Source organism: Haliotis asinina, chromosome 12, assembly GCF_037392515.1.
Source record: "Haliotis asinina isolate JCU_RB_2024 chromosome 12, JCU_Hal_asi_v2, whole genome shotgun sequence".
Taxonomy (NCBI): domain Eukaryota; kingdom Metazoa; phylum Mollusca; class Gastropoda; order Lepetellida; family Haliotidae; genus Haliotis; species Haliotis asinina.
Genome location: NC_090291.1, coordinates 15,864,164 through 15,881,110, shown reverse-complemented (window position 1 = coordinate 15,881,110; position 16,947 = coordinate 15,864,164). Strand labels below are relative to the sequence as shown.

The window sequence follows — 16,947 nt, the reverse complement described above, 5'->3', positions numbered from 1 at the left end:
ATGCACAAGAATTTCATCTAAGGTGTAGTCATAATCATGGATGAGTTGTCTCCCTTCAATCACAAGACTACTGCTATAACATGATAATCTTGGTTTATTAAAATACATATACACATGGATATATTTACGTGATGATACACAGCTGGAACAATATCTTTTGGACATGATACATAAGGTTGCTTAATATAATTCCAAAAGGTCAGACAAGTAGAAATTAACCATAACTGTCATCTAGAATATCACTTACCATTCAAGACATGGACTACATTTTACATTCTGAAATATAGACTGTGTCACAGTTAAGAATGATACCAAAACGAATGTATCGCTTTCGTATTGCTGAACCACAGTTAACTGATTTAGAGGTAGCCATCAAGCAATACCATAAGGCTGGAGGATATAAGTGACATGTGACCTAATGGCACAGTGGGATTGCATGCAACCAAAACGACTATCGCTTTTCTGTTTTGCTGAACCACAGTTAACTGATTGCAAGCAACACCACTTACAGTGTTCTATACTAGTCACAACAAATCAAAGAAAACCCCATTCTTTCGTATTGCTAGTTCATCTGTCATGGATAATTTAATTAGTCATGACAAGACACATTTACAATAGCTTTAAGAAAAAATCAGGTGGCCTTATAATTCATTTGAGCAGTAAATTTTGTTCCTGAACATCGAATTATCTTGACCCATCATGAACTAAGCAGCAACTTGTAAGATCACTTGATGACTACCTCTAAAATGAAATTCTAAGACTGCAGAAAAAGTCATTATACGTTTGCTTTGGGTTGATGTAAAAAGTTGCACTATGCTGCATACATTATGACAAAAGAGTATGGTTTTATACAGCTTTCAGCAATATTCTAACAATATCAGTGGAGAGGGCCAAGAAATGGGTTCACATATTATACCCATGTCTGGAAGTGAACACTTTAACCACTTGGCTACCCTGCCGCCCTTCAGTGCTGACCGGTCACTAAGGTCAAATATTGCTGTCATACCTCCATGAGGACACTGTAACTGATGGCACACATTAAACATTGGGGGTGACACAGTATACCGCCATGACCACAATATTTTGCCTTCGGTTCAGTATACTGTTGAAATGTAGAAACACAGATGTGTGTAGTCAAGATATAGACAGCAAGTTATAGAGCACAACATCGACAGACAGAAGCGTATTGTGTCATCACAACTATTCCAAGACCAGTCAGGTTTTATTTTGCAGATTCAGCTTGGTAAATAAAGCATGGAGTAAAGATGTGGTGAGTTCTTTTTTAATAAATGCATAAAATGTATTTATATACCAGAAGTATTTAGTAACAAAAACAAGAGACTGATTTCAGTTCAGCCTTGACAGGACATTAATGATGCTATTTCATTTGTATGCTAAATGAATACGTTTTGTCTTGATAATATTCATAAAAAAAAATTTCAAGAAAAAACTGAATATCAAGTAGACAACTTAATGCATTTGAGAGAGAGAGAGAGAGAGAGAGAGAGAGAATTGAAGGTTGACACACCTGTTATTGCTCTTGCCATTATTTCACTGCATCACGACTTAATGTCGCAGAAGACGCAGTACACCAGGTATGGATACGTACCGCTTGAATTAAACCGAATACCAGATTATAGGATTGATGTCAGCAGATCCCAGCTAGCTAAGGGACACAACTCTGGGCAAAGTGTTGCAATAACCTATACCATTTACATAGAAACAAAAGTGAGGAAAAGAGGTGTGCCACTGGTCTGAACAGTATCTTTCTTACATTAACCAAAAAAAGGGAGGAAAGTCTGATAGGAAGCAGTTTTCAGCAATTCTAAAATCATTATCAAGCTGAATGTCATGACACATCTGCACAGTCTCTTTATTCTGGATACGTATTTCTCCATGGTCACTAACTACGTGTCTATAGAAAACAAAATGGGGAAAAATGTACTTTGGGACAAAATTATGGAATTCTTTCATTTTCTTGAACCCTGCATATGAAAATAATTTGTGTAACAATGAAGAAAGTGTCACTGCACAGCAAGAACACTAGCTAATGCCATAATACCTGAAGGGATCTTTTCAATTCCAACTCAGCTGCCCATGGAGTGAGACCTGGAGCCAAACATGAACCTCTTGAACTTGATAATCCCTGTACAATATTTTCACAGCTAACTTCATTTTCTCCGTATTCATCTTTCAGTATTATTGTAATAAACTGCAGGGTTCTCAAGTACATCACATGTCCGTTTCTTTACATTATTTAACCATTTAGAATTCTAAGTTCTTTGCTCCAAAACTCAGATCCAAAACTCACGAGACGACAAACTGCTATCCTGTAATTACTGCTATCCTGTAATTACAGCTATCCTGTAATTACTGCTATCCTAATTACTGTCACAGACTAAATTAGGATTAAATTAACAAATTTATTCCATGCTGCTATCAAAGACAAATGGAACTTCACTTTACTTCAGAAACCAATGCAGCTTGAAACTGTAACTATCTGTGATTTCATGAAGTTATATTTTGCCTCAGATTATTTTGTATACTAATACAAATACACTGTGACACTGATAGCATTATAGTAAAGTTGACATTGGTCAGGGTCAAATTTGTCTTAGGCATTGTAACTAACTTACTTTAAATCTGTCTTAACCATAGAGTTAGGATCGTTTACTGGAACAGGAGACCAAGCACTAATAACTTAACCACCCACTGTACATTGATACAATATTCTGAGTTATTCCCCAAAATGAAATTAACTTTAGTAAAAAATAATTAGCTTCAGGGTTTAATATTGTGATGAACCAGAGTATCTTTTGGACTTACCACACTCTGGTTATACAGTCCATCACGGTCTCTCGTATCTGTCAACTCTCACAACTCTGTCCAGACCTGATGAGACTCTGTGTCTTAACTGACTGTCTTTAAATTACCCAGGATAAATAAAAAAAAGTTAAATGTTTCTTGTCATTTTTATTTGAGTGCATAAATTTTTTTATTGCCATTCAAAAAAAATAATTTGGACTTTAAATTAAATTTGGCCTCATCCTGGTCATCCATTAGTCCACTGTAAGAACGAGTGTCTGTAAGAACGAGTGTCTGTAAGAACGAGTGTCTGTAAGAACGAGTGTCTGTAAGAATGAGTGTCTGTAAGAATGAGTGTCTGTAAGAACGAGAGTCTGTAAGAACGAGTGTCTGTAAGAACGAGTGTCTGTAAGAATGAGTGTCTGTAAGAATGAGTGTCTGTAAGAACGAGTGTCTGTAAGAACGAGTGTCTGTAAGAATGAGTGTCTGTAAGAACGAGTGGGACTGAATCTACAACTCATTAACACATGCTATACTCTCCAAGCTGTATTTCTGAAAGAAAAAAATAACTGTTCCTCCCTCCCTCTTTTTCACTACCAAATTTTTAAACAAAGTCCTCCTACCCTTATCACTTAGGAAGCAAAAACGTGCCTGAGAAACATTTAATTCTTTTTAATGCCGCTTAAAGGTTCTGAATATGAGAGGGTGAGTATGGTTTTACACTGCTTTTAGCAATATTCAAGCAATATCACAGGGCGGGACACCAAAAATGGGCTTCACATGTTGTACCCATGTGGGAAAAGGAACCTGGTCTTTGGCTTAACGAGGGTACACTTCAACCATGAGACTACCCTACCACCATCTTATTATGAAGGGGGATGCTGACACAAGACTTAAGTGATGGTTACACCTAATATTGCACAACTCAGCAAATAAATATTCACGGCCAACATCCCCACCCTACAAAAGTGAAAAACATAAATAGAAGAGAAAGGGCATGGAATCCACTCCCAAGTCAACTATATAACCCTGTGCAAGAAATTACAAACTATTTCAAATTTCTGAAAATTTACCATTAACCCTCAGCATTTTAAGAACATACTGGACTTGCAACTTATGTTATAAGCATGACCGTAAACTTAGTCAGTATGCCGGTATATCTGTTTACTGACTACCTCAGTATGCTGGTATAACTGTTAACTGACTACCTCAGTATGCCATATGAATCTTAACTGACTACCTCGGTATGCCTGTGTAATAGTTAACTGACTACCTCGGTATGCCATAAAAACCTTAACTGACTACCTCGGTATGCCTGTGTAATAGTTAACTGACTACCTCGGTATGCCTGTGTAATAGTTAACTGACTACCTCGGTATGCCATAAAAACCTTAACTGACTACCTCAGGATGTCTATATAACAGTTAACAGACTAAGTGAGGATGCCGATATAACCATTACCTGACTACCTCAGCATGCCTGTATAACCGCTGACTATGTCAGTATGCTTGTATAACCAGTAACTACCTGACAGTATTTCAAATGTACAGATTCTGTTTATATTCCACTGTAATTTGTAAATTTACACGTTGATGAAATGAGAAGCATCAGTGTGGCTGATGCTGGTGAGCATGGCCTGGCTGTGTTGTAGGATGTTATGACGCCACTGTCGCTTGGTGCTAGGAGTCCGTGTGGAGAGATGAATACAGGATGATCCACGACACCTGCAACACAGCACAGAAATAATGGATGTCTGAAATGGGGACACTTCACTTTAGTTATTGCTTGAACAACTGGAAATGGGGAAACTAAGTTGCACTTGGTTCATGTAACCTGAGTTAATGGTTCAGGGTATCATAGACTCATATATAGTGATCTTGGCGTTATGCTGATCATAACTCCCATACCTTAACACACACATATGACTGTCTTAGCGCTAAGGTGATTGTAACTCCCATACCTTAACATAGACATATGACTGTCTTAGCGCTAAGGTGATCATAACTCCCATACCTTAACACACACATATGACTGTCTTAGCGCTAAGGTGATCATAACTCCCATACCTTAACACACACATATGACTGTCTTAGCGCTAAGGTGATCATAACTCCCATACCTTAACACACACATATGACTGTCTTAGCGCTAAGGTGATCATAACTCCCATACCTTAACACACACATATGACTGTCTTAGCGCTAAGGTGATTGTAACTCCCATACCTTAACATAGACATATGACTGTCTTAGCGCTAAGGTGATTGTAACTCTCATACCTTAACATAGACATATGACTGTCTTAGCGCTAAGGTGATTGTAACTCCCATACCTTAACATAGACACATGACTGTCTTAGTGCTAAGGTGACTGTAACTCCCATACCTTAACATACACATATGACTGTCCTAGCACTAAGGTAACTGTAACCCTCATACCTTAATATGGACATATGACTGCCTTAGCACTAAGGTGATTGTAACTCCCATAAATTAACATAGACATATGACTGTCCTAGCACTAAGGTGACTGTAACTCCCATACCATAACATAGACATATGACTGTCCTAGCGCTAAGGTGACTGTAACTCCCATACCTTAACATAGACATATGACTGTCCTAGCGCTAAGGTGACTGTAACTCCCATACCTTAACATAGACATATGACTGTCCTAGCACTAAGGTGACTGTAACTCCCATACCTTAACATAGACATATGACTGTCCTAGCACTAAGGTGACTGTAACTCCCATACCATAACATAGACATATGACTGTCCTAGCGCTAAGGTGACTGTAACTCCCATACCTTAACATAGACATATGACTGTCCTAGCGCTAAGGTGACTGTAACTCCCATACCTTAACATAGACATATGACTGTCTTAGCGCTAAGGTGACTGTAACTCCCATACCTTAACATACACATATGACTGTCCTAGCACTAAGGTAACTGTAACCCTCATACCTTAATATGGACATATGACTGCCTTAGCACTAAGGTGATTGTAACTCCCATAAATTAACATAGACATATGACTGTCCTAGCACTAAGGTGACTGTAACTCCCATACCATAACATAGACATATGACTGTCCTAGCGCTAAGGTGACTGTAACTCCCATACCTTAACATAGACATATGACTGTCCTAGCGCTAAGGTGACTGTAACTCCCATACCTTAACATAGACATATGACTGTCCTAGCACTAAGGTGACTGTAACTCCCATACCTTAACATAGACATATGACTGTCCTAGCACTAAGGTGACTGTAACTCCCATACCATAACATAGACATATGACTGTCCTAGCGCTAAGGTGACTGTAACTCCCATACCTTAACATAGACATATGACTGTCCTAGCGCTAAGGTGACTGTAACTCCCATACCTTAACATAGACATATGACTGTCCTAGCACTAAGGTGACTGTAACTCCCATACCTTAACATAGACATATGACTGTCCCAATGCTAAAGTGACTGTAACTCCCATACCATAACATAGACATATGACTGTCCTAATGCTAAGGTGACTGTAACTCCCATACCTTAACATAGACATATGACTGTCCCAGCATTAAGGTGACTGTAACTCCCATACCATAATCACAGAGATATGACTGTCCTAGCGCTAAAGTAACTGTAACTCACACACCTTAATGTGGACATATGACTGCCTTTGCACTAAGGTGACTGTAACTCCCATACCTTAACATAGACATATGACTGTCCTAGCACTAAGGTCACCGTAACTCACATACTTTAACATAGACATATGACTGCCTTAGCACTAAGGTCACCGTAACTAGCATACTTTAACATAGACATATGACTGTCCTAGGGCTAACGTGATCGCATCTGCCATACCTTAATACGAACAAACAACTGTCTTAGTGCTAAGGTGACTATAACTCCCATACGTAAGGTTGTATTGAACAGCAGCACAAGCCTTAAAAAGCAGTGATCATGATCTTACCGCTAAGATAACTATACAGGTACATCCCTTTCTTCAACACAGACTTACAACAGTTGCAGGGCTAAGATTACTTTCAGAAACAGTTCATTAATCATGATGAATCAACTGCCATGACATCAGGTATAAAGCAAGCTCAAGGAAAATGCACTATAATAGTGATATGCTTCCATAAGATTGTAGCAGCTTGTATGAGTCAATTATTTGCAAATTCACAAAAAATAATAAAAAAAATGTTAACATGGAAACTTCACTCAGACGAAGTACACTGATTCCAAATTGACCAGTTTTATTTTCATACCCTTAAAACTAAGTCACCTTTCTGGGTAACAATTATAGTCATACCTGCAACCTAACAAGGTGATACATGGTGACTACAATATCAAATGCAGTGATTTGTTTTGTTTATTCCAGGCTCTTATCCAACATGACACAGTTGTTTAGCTGTAATGCTCTCAAATGTTGAATTAAATGAAAAAAAAAAAGATCAACACCATGAAAAACCAGTATTTACCAAAAATGAAGAAAATGAAGTCATTAATCCTTCTTTTAAAATCTCTGATGCTCCTCCATACTCCTCTTCATCCACCCTCTGGAAGCTGTTGTAGTACATGTAGACAATGGCCACGTTGATGATGAAAAAACTGTCAACAGGGGTGTATGATAAGCATGACTTATTAAACAAATGCAGGGATTAAGAAATACAGGTGGGTATTATCAATTTAACTTAAAAGGATTCGGAGATGAAAAACTTTCTAAGTAATACCTCCACATCTGTTGTGTTCACATTAGCACACTTGAAAATATTAAATATTCCGTTATCATTCACCCATGTTTGTTTGTGTTGCTTTTACACTACACTCAGCAATATTCTGTATATGGCAGTGGTCTGTAAATAACTGAATCTGGACCAGACAATCCAGTGATCAACAGCATGAGCACTGTGATCGACACAATTGTGATACAATAACATGTGAGCCTGGCAATCCGATCCAATTAGTCGCCTCTTATGACAAGCACAGGCTGTTGAAGATCAATCATAACAAAGATCTTCATGAGTCAACAACACTCTTGCATACCCTTCATACTACAGTCCAACTCAACTAACACTACAGTCTGCATGTAAAATGTTGAGCCAAAGTACAATTCCAACAAAGACTTACAGTCCAAGACCAAGAATTCCTTTTAGAGGAATAAGTCCCCAGATCAGTCCAATCACAACACCAAGGATCTGTCGCAACCAGTACACCACGTCTAGAAACTCATCCTGAAAGAAAGGAACCATCACGTTACTGTATGTATGAAGAGATAACATAGGAGATACCTGCATTTGCTAGTAGCTGTTGAGAGTTTCACAGAGATATCTAATTCTACTACTGTTTGGTTCTACTACAAAAATGATAATGATAATCCCTGGCTAAAGAAAGACGGGCTTATTAAAAGCTGAAAGACGCGAATGATCCAATGCAGTCCTTGTATAGGGCTGCATGGTGGCTCCTGGCTAACTTAATTATTTAATTACGAATCTGTGATACCATGGATATCATAGGGATTATCAATATTTTGGGAATAGTGCACTTTACCGGGCACAATTTTTCCGATTTTTTTTTGGATGGATATACTCGCACCAAAGGTAAGCCAACTCTAATCTTTATTCACTAACACTAAGGATCTAGAAAGGGGGTGCCCAAGGGCTATGGATCTAGAAGGGGTGTGCCCAAGGGCTTAGGATACAGCAGCGCGCTCATTAGCAAGCGCTCAGCACTCCCCAGGTAGCGCGCCCGGTAAACTGCACTCTAGCCTAAAATCCACCTTAAATGGGGAAAATAACGTCACTCAAGAGGCCCTGACTAAATGCATACCATTTCACTAGTGTTTCAGCGTTCGAAATTGCGAAGATCTTCGAGTTCGATAAAAAAGGGTAATGTTCAACAAACCCAAGCCACAAATAACTTACTTTTAACAGATTGCTTATCTGGTATTATTAGAAAAAGAAAAAACAAACAGGCAGTTTTCCTTTATATTAAGTTGTAAATTTAGCTTCTTTACAATTGCGACATGACCAAGCCAAACTGCACGAATTTCAAGTCTCACAAACCTTGTCCGTCCATTCGGCGTCCTGTGTGAAAGCTTTCGATACAATCGATACGGTATCTGTTCCGTTTGCTACCGGTTTATTAACATTACGTTTTACTGGCGTAGTGGCCATATTTGGGCCTTAGTGGAGAGATGAAAGACTAGTAAGAATAGTAACCTCAACGGTTTTACGGAAAAAGACACGACCACATGAAACGCTAACTTTTCTCCTCTATTGAAGAGTTACATGTAAATTAGAGTTACTTCCCTTTTGTCGCGCTCTTCGAAGCTAGCACAAGTGGAGGCGTTGTGAGTTTTCCACGGCTTCGGTGTCACAACTCTTGACTCTTAATTTATATGTCAGTATGTATAGCTAGCAAATTGATTTGGTCAATTTAGGTAGTGAGGGTCAAAGTGATCGAACAAATTCAGTATTTCAGTATGTTCATGTTCAATTAAAGACCTTTATGGGATGAGGAAGACATATTCAGATGATATGATTTGACTTGAATGAAATTTGAGGGGGACACGGGCTGGTCTTCCGCGCCTTTGATGAAAGATGGGTATAGTGAGTGAGTGAGAGAGTGAGTGAGTTTAGTTTTACACCGCACTCAGCATTATTCCAGCTGTATGGCGGCGATCTGTAAATAATCGAACATGGCCTACACAATCCACTGCTCAACATATAAGCATCGATCTGCGCCATGGGTCATCGGAATTGCCACCGAAAAACGTGATGTGACAAAAACATTAATGTATGTCATGGAAAGGTTCTTGAAAGTATTTTCCTTGATTTGTTTTGTATGTAAGTGACCATAACCTTTTATTGTAATTCGTCTTGTTTTTTTACTGTATGAATAGAACGACATTTAACTGTATTCGTCTGTACTACTTTAGTGAATATATTTTTCACCCTCGATCAACTAATCCTGGAACTGCCAAGGGACGTAACTACGTCTGATGAATTTCAACAATTAGTTTCCAGCGCAGACAACAAATCAAAAGACAATATTCCTGTCATTTGAGTAAACGATTTCATCTGCAGAATTGTAGTGCCAGTGTATCTCACTGGCCCTGAACCACATCATGCGGTTAATATTCCCTATCCCAACCATTTCTGCCATGCTGAAGACAACATGAAACAAGTCTAGCTTTTCCCAGGTTCTGTATCTCCCACCTCAGAGGGGCCTCTTTTCAATTTAAAATGAATAATTCATTTATATGAAAAAAATTATACATATTCCTGGACTAAACGTCAGTCTATCGCCCGTATTTCAGAACTGTGACGAATAATCAACGAAGCAGCCATAAAATATAGTCTGACCATTTCATCCATTCCTTAAAGCCCCAATTAGGCACCATTTCAATGTTCCATTGTTTCATGTCATCTATTTCGCATTGGCAGATCTAATTATAGGAATGTAGACCCCCTAACTCTCCAACTCCCCCCTAACCCCCTAACTCTCCAACCCCCACAACCGAACATACATACATATATATACAGATAATAATAACTAAACAGTCTAATTCCTCATTCAATCGCCGTCGGGACTGTGGGGGTAGCACGGTGGTTAAAGCGTTCGTTCGTCACTCCGGACCCGGATTAGATTCTCTGCATACTAGTAGGTACAGTGAGTGGAGCCCTGTTTTGGTGTTCCCCGCTACGATAATGATGGGTTATTGTTAAAAGCGGCGTAAAACTAAACTGACTCCATCCCGTCTCACAAGCATCGATCATAATATTTGTTCTCAGTTCGTATCTTCTGGCTGGGCACCACGGACCAACTGTGAAGAGAATCCCGCATGACGGAAGAAGAAAAATGTTTGATTTTATTTCAGTGTCACACGCCCAACGATAAAATCGTTAATAAGAGCACAAAATATATTGTTCATAGTGAAAGTGAGCATACAGTCATCATGGCCTACGAGACGCTAATTATTGTCATGAAAATACACATTGTATCAGTAAAATTCAATTAATAAGGAGTGAAGCAGGGTTGTCTGTGGAGGCGAGAGAACGCGATTAGTTTAAATATTTTTCCACGCCGACACGTTCGAGCTATATACGGGAAGCAGGCGGATTGTATAATTCACTTTAGGTCATAAGATAGATGAGCTGTTTAACTGGTCTGAGCTAGATGAAAGAGGGATCTGATGTAATTATCTTCACCCAAAGTTACCTTAAGTCTGAAAATAACGGGCAAACGACGAGAAAATGAACCTCGTCTTCTACAATGTTAGGATTACAGCAGTGACAAATTCTCTCTTCTACAGCAACCTTGGGACGAGCAAACCTTCCTAAGTCTACCCGTACTAGGAGGGTCCCACGCCGCTATTTACTCATATCACCACGTTAATGTCGATCCATGGTATTCCTTACACATGGCTCAGTACTGAGATTATGCTTAAATAGACGGTATGTATGAAGTTTATTGCTGGGACATCGCCAGGATTGTAGCACAGATTAAACCTGTTCACTCTACATCCCTGGCCTGCCTCAGCAGCATCGCCTTGAAGGTATCTGTCACCCAAGCCCAGCATCCATAAGCCCGTAGTAATGGCAGTATGGCAGTAATCGGAAATCAATAACTGAATTGGCATTTCTGTCGTCATACTGTCGTAACATACATATAACACGGTAGGAAAGTTGCTGTTAATGTTATGAAGGTGGAATGGCAGGCTTGTTCGCTCAGTTCATTCATTCATTCATTCATTCATTCATTCATTCATTCATATTTTAGCTCTTTATTAAGCTTTTGGACTGGATCGACAGTGGGTTTGTTTTTATGAACTGGTAACCCCCATATGCGTTAAACTTGGGTTAGGTTATTCTTTCTCCGTGCTCGGAAATGTATTTTCAGTCGGGTTTTCAAGTGTGTATATGTATTACCTATATACACCTATATATGGTTACACAGAGGCTGTTTTCTCCAAAACCTTGGGAAAACCAACTGTAAACCTTGTGCAGGTGATTTGCTCAAAGATCATGCATCAAAGTGCTGAAAAGCATGTGCAGATATCGTATATATTAACAGCTGCGTTTTCATGTAAAGATTTGTTACGAGATAGCAATGTTTCGCTGCGTTTCATCATTTACTGAACTCATGACAGTAAACTTTTCACCGTTTCGAATTTGTTTCACAATGCATCAGTTCATGTGTAAACAGTAGCTATAAACAGTATGGAATACTTTGCAAAATCTAGTGTAGAACAGCTGACTGAAGTAAGTGGCTCTATTTATACTTAGTCTATACATTTGATGGCAAGTGGATAGATGTGCAGAGATCCAGGGCCCTTATTCTCGAAACACTCGTAGCCCAAAGAATTTTTAACTTTGATCGTAGCTAATGAGTTAAGAATGGGCTTAAGAAGTTCGTAGGGCTACGAACGTTTTGAGAATAGTTAGCCAGGTTAGGACTGGTTTTCAATAACCCATGCTTGTCGTAAGAGACGACTAATGGGATCGGACTGTCAGGCTGGCTTACTTGGTTCAAACATACCATCGTATCGCGATTGCGTCTATCGATGCCCATGCTGTTGATCACTGGATTGTCTAGTCCAGATTCGGATATACACACCTTGTAACTGCAATATTCTTGATTGCGATCTTAAATAAACACGCAAACACAACATTTGTCTCTAAGTGTGTTTTTTTGTAAAAAAAGTGTTTTCATGGATTGTTTTTGTGATGATGTTAGCGACTGGGTTTGACTCGATTACGTTTCACTTGACTTGTTTGACTGACTTTACTTGGGTCCCTTTATGAAGAAAACTGTAAAGTACTGAAGAAGATGTTATGATGGCTCTTAAAATACGTCACTCTTGAAGGTCCGGGGTAGAAAAGGCCTATAGCAACCCATGTTTGCCATATAAAGGCGACGATGCTTGTCGTAAGAGGCGACTAACGGGATGGGGTGGTGAGGCTCGCTGACTTGGCTAACACATTGCATCAGTTTCCATTTGTGCAGATCGACGCTCAAGCTGTTGATCACTGGATTGTCTGGTCCTGACTCGATTATTTACAGACCGCCGCCATATAGCTGGAATATTGCTGAGTGCAGCATAAAACTAAACTCACTCACTTAACCATTTTCCTTTTCAGTAATTGTATTATAAGTGCAAGGAAACTATTAGATAAAAACGTGGTCCTAATTTCAAATCATGACTTGCAACATAATATTGTGAGTGAGTTAAAACTTAAAGGCACATCGGCAATATCACAGCTGTTTTGAGCATTGGGATCATGAGACCAGAGAGAAAACTAAGGGGAAAGTAAGACCGTGGGAAAGGTACTTTCCCTCCGCATTATCTAAGTGAAGTAAATATCAGCAAATAGCGACAAAACGTGTCAGAGAACTCAGAGGAAACGTGAAGTATACGTCTACACATATTAACTATGTTCCCTATACAGAAGTGGACTCGTCCGAGAAAGTCATGTTTCAACGTGCAATAGATTTCTCGTGACATGTGCCCTCAGATATATTTCTTTGATAAAAAAATAGTATTTTTATGAAAATCATATTTGACTGGACATGTTAGTTTATGATCAAATTAGCAAGTATACAAGACAGCACATTATTACATGTACTGATAAGATTTTTAGAGAAAGACTTGTATATGTTTTTTGTGTGTGCCTCCCGGTCTTAAAGTACTAACGGAAATAGAAAAGAACCCCCGTTTTTTCGAATTCATATGTACAATTTATGTGGTTAGTATGTGAAAGTGTAAATAACTTTATTGAAGAGACTTTAGTCTAGAAATGAGCAATGCGGGGTTTTTTTCAAAAATGGTTTATGTGGAAAAGACCATGACTTTATGCATATTAGTGTGCGATGATTTTGTATTACAAATGACACTTTTTAAATGTCCATTCTAAAATTAAACTTAGCTTCATTATAAACGATAACTGGCGCAAAAATAATAACTTTAATACCGAATCTATTAAAGATGTAGCTACCAAGGAGTCTCACTATCGCTATGAAAGGAAACAGGTACGAGGGGTCGTCTCAAAAGTGTGTCAGGACGGGGTGTCACAGACGAGGTTGGGGTCTGTCTGGTGGGTAGAGAAATCAGCTGAGATTTAGGGAATTCAGCAAGGGAAGCAAAGGACATGTCATAACAATTTACAAATTTATATCGAGTCCCGTCGATTACCGGGTGGTCATGCCACCAATAAATTTTGAGACATTTAATTAGATGGCTGAATTAAGGTTTTCATGCTTATCGTACAGCTTAACGTATCTCAACATAAGATTTATGAAAAAAACAAAAACGTACGATGTTAACGAACAGATGAGACATGTTCAACACACACGCAAAGGCATAAAATATCTTTGAACTGGCCCCTTGTGCCCGTAGGCAGCACATGCATTTTATGGCAGTTAAGTCGACGGTCCGTCATCATATATGGCTGAGCGACCTTATTGCCATCTATAGTCTCATCTATTGTTTTCAGAACCTATTCGTATTTTTTCGCGAGTAAGTTTTGCGCGATTTTACGAGTAAACTTTCTTTTCTGGATATCCTATTACATCTCCGACTGAATACCCAGTTAGGCCGATGTGTGTCATTTCGACATATGCTATTTGCAATTGTGTAAATTTGACGAATACTGAGTAACATTCAAAAACATTTTTATTTTTATTTCCGACAGTACATTAGTGACTGAATTGGTAGCTCGTTCGGAATCACTGAGTCTTGTAGGCGTTGGAATCCCACTAGTTAATTCGGAAAGTGGGGCCAAGATTCTGAATATGCACAGTATCAGTGGTAACATATATTCCCATTTCAATTGAAAAGGAGCACCAGTGAAATGGGAGATGTAGAAAGGTAGAAAACCTAGACTTGTTTCATTTATCGCGTTAGCCCAGCATCCCTAGGTCTCTGGTAACGGGGGTAATCGGAAATCAATAACTGAATTGGCATTTCTGTCGCCATACTTTCGTAACATACATATAACACGGTAGAAAAATACTGGCGGTGACCCTGGGACTCCAACTGGGTTTGTAATTATGATCTGGTAACACCATATGCGTTTAAATGGGGTTAGATAAGGCTTGCTTAGTATCATTCGGGAATGGATTTTTAATTGGATTTGGCTTTAGTAGTAAGTATGTGTACATAGAGACCCGTGAAGATGCTGGTTGGGAAACGGCTAGGCAGTAGGGAAAATACTGGGGTTCAGGGACAGTGAGAAATACTGCTTAGTATATGATAAACACGTTCAATAAAGAGACCCGTGAAGATCCGAGTTAAAAATTGTTTTTCACATACCCGTGCTTGTAAGGGTCGACTAACGGGATCGGGTGATCAGGCTCGGTGATTTTCGTCGACACGTCATCGTATCCCAGTTGTGCAGATCTATGCTCACTCTATTGGTCACTGGATTGTCTAATCCAGACTCGATAATTTAAGGATCGCCGCTATGTAGTTGGATTATTGCTGAGGAAAGAAAAATACAAAAGAGAAATAAAGGCAAACATGCAAAAGGCATATGATATTACGAATAATATAAAATAACCACGACTGGTTTCAAAATTTATTCCGTCTTCAAGCCCCAATTTCATTTAAACTAGGCAACACAGATTAAGAGAGATCTTTTTACGGAAATCTGATACAAGCGAAATCAATAAGTGACGTCAACCAAGGTTTTCATGTCCGTCAGGGAAGTGACTGATGGTGATTTTATTCAATATTTAACACTAAGGGCAATGTTTATACACCACGCAGTTAAACAAGTCACCGGGCCTGACCACCTGATCCCGTAGTATGGGTATAACTTCACTGTGCCCGTGGTGGAGTTGTGTCGATACTGTCGAAGCAGGGGACACCAGAAATGGGCTTCATACAATGTATCCATGTAGGAATCGAACCCAGGTCTTCGGCATGAAGAGCGAAAACTTTAACCACTAGGCTACCCCACCGCGCTTTGATTTTGTGAATTAAGATCACGTCAATTTGTTTTTATATAGAACACGTGAAGTGTACTTTAATTGTTTTTTTTTTTTCATAAGGTGGGGATTAGTAAAGATAGACGGATTTACTACGAGTCGACAGTCTCTTGTTACCCTTATTACCACCCTAGAGCAGTTACAACGAAGTGTCTCCCGAATATCATATCGTATTTAAGAGACCAGAATGTCGTTGTACAAAGTGCTAAGGTGACCGTAACTCCCATACCTTAACAGACTTAAGGAGGTCTTAGCGCTAAGATTGTTTTGGACAACAGCACCTGATCTCCCCAAAACAGGGTCGGCAGCCTTGTGGTCAAAGCGTTCACACGTCACGAGTAAGGAAACGGCCTGGTGAGACTGAATATATTTTTCTGTCTGACTGAGCCGAAATAATTTTGAGACTCCCCCAAATTAATTCCCTCGTGGCCTGTTTAACAATCTGTAATTCTGGGGTATAACGTGTAACATTTTTTTCAGAATTTGCAGGATGTAGTTATTTATAAAAATATACAACTTTTTTTTCCGATTATATCATGATGTCAATGATTGTCCATTTATAATGCGTATTTTCCCATAGTTCAATATTATGCTCAAAGCGCCACAATATTTTCTCGATCAATGGGTCTTACAACCCAAGCTGTCTGTGAAGCGCTTAGAGGTTAACAGGCTTAAAATAAATTACCGGAGCAGTTTAACAAATGGAAAGAAATCCCACGAAAGCACAATCCAATGGAGTATTGCTTCACAAATTCTGTTTTGTAGTTCATACTTAAAATATACAAAGCCATTTAGAAAGTGGTCAGATTTAACACATGGTATACTTAGGATTCTCAGTGTTTACACTCAGATTACACTTTGAGTACACATTCTAGGGTTTGTGTTGGGTTATTGATTCTTTCTGGCATTAGAACCCTCAGAGTCATGCCTAATATACTGTAACATCCACAAAGGGCGGTGGGGTAGCACAGTGGTTACAGCGTTCGCTCGACATGCCACAGACACGGGTTCGATTCCTCACATGGGTACAGCGTATGACGCCTGCTTTAAATCACCCCCCCCCCCCCCTTCTTCCCATGACACTGCGGCGTAAAACCAGACTCACTCACTCTCCCAGCACCCACGTGGTCACGTGAGCCTG

At 39.2% G+C, this 16,947-nt stretch overlaps 1 protein-coding gene across 2 annotated transcripts; it reads right to left on the bottom strand.

Annotated features, from left to right (window-relative positions):
- Positions 1–76: 76 nt before the first annotated feature.
- Positions 77–9,093, bottom strand: LOC137257925 (GEL complex subunit OPTI-like). 2 transcript variants are annotated; one of them, XR_010954606.1, is made up of 5 exons: positions 8,879–9,093; positions 7,944–8,047; positions 7,295–7,424; positions 4,209–4,529; positions 77–4,110 (listed from the first exon to the last, which is right to left on the bottom strand). XR_010954606.1 is itself a non-coding variant. In XM_067795434.1 (4 exons), the coding sequence occupies exons 1-4, from the start codon at positions 8,987–8,989 to the stop codon at positions 4,485–4,487; spliced, it is 390 nt and encodes a 129-aa protein (XP_067651535.1). In that variant the 5' UTR covers positions 8,990–9,093; the 3' UTR covers positions 4,164–4,484. The 2 variants fall into 2 exon arrangements, 1 of the variants encoding a protein (XP_067651535.1); XM_067795434.1 differs by lacking the exon at positions 77–4,110 and having other exon boundaries at positions 4,164–4,529.
- Between the last annotated feature and the right edge of the window lie 7,854 nt (positions 9,094–16,947).

What these genes read in the sequence shown, in the direction of transcription:
- LOC137257925 (XM_067795434.1), bottom strand. Translation starts at nt 8,989, where the DNA reads ATGGCCACTACGCCAGTAAAACGTAATGTTAATAAACCGGTAGCAAAC. An exon ending in GGAATTCTTGGTCTTGGACT is followed by an intron (nt 7,425 to 7,943) that starts GTAAGTCTTTGT and finishes CCCTGTTGACAG; the next exon opens with TTTTTTCATCATCAACGTGG. An exon ending in CTTCATTTTCTTCATTTTTG is followed by an intron (nt 4,530 to 7,294) that starts GTAAATACTGGT and finishes GCTGTGTTGCAG; the next exon opens with GTGTCGTGGATCATCCTGTA.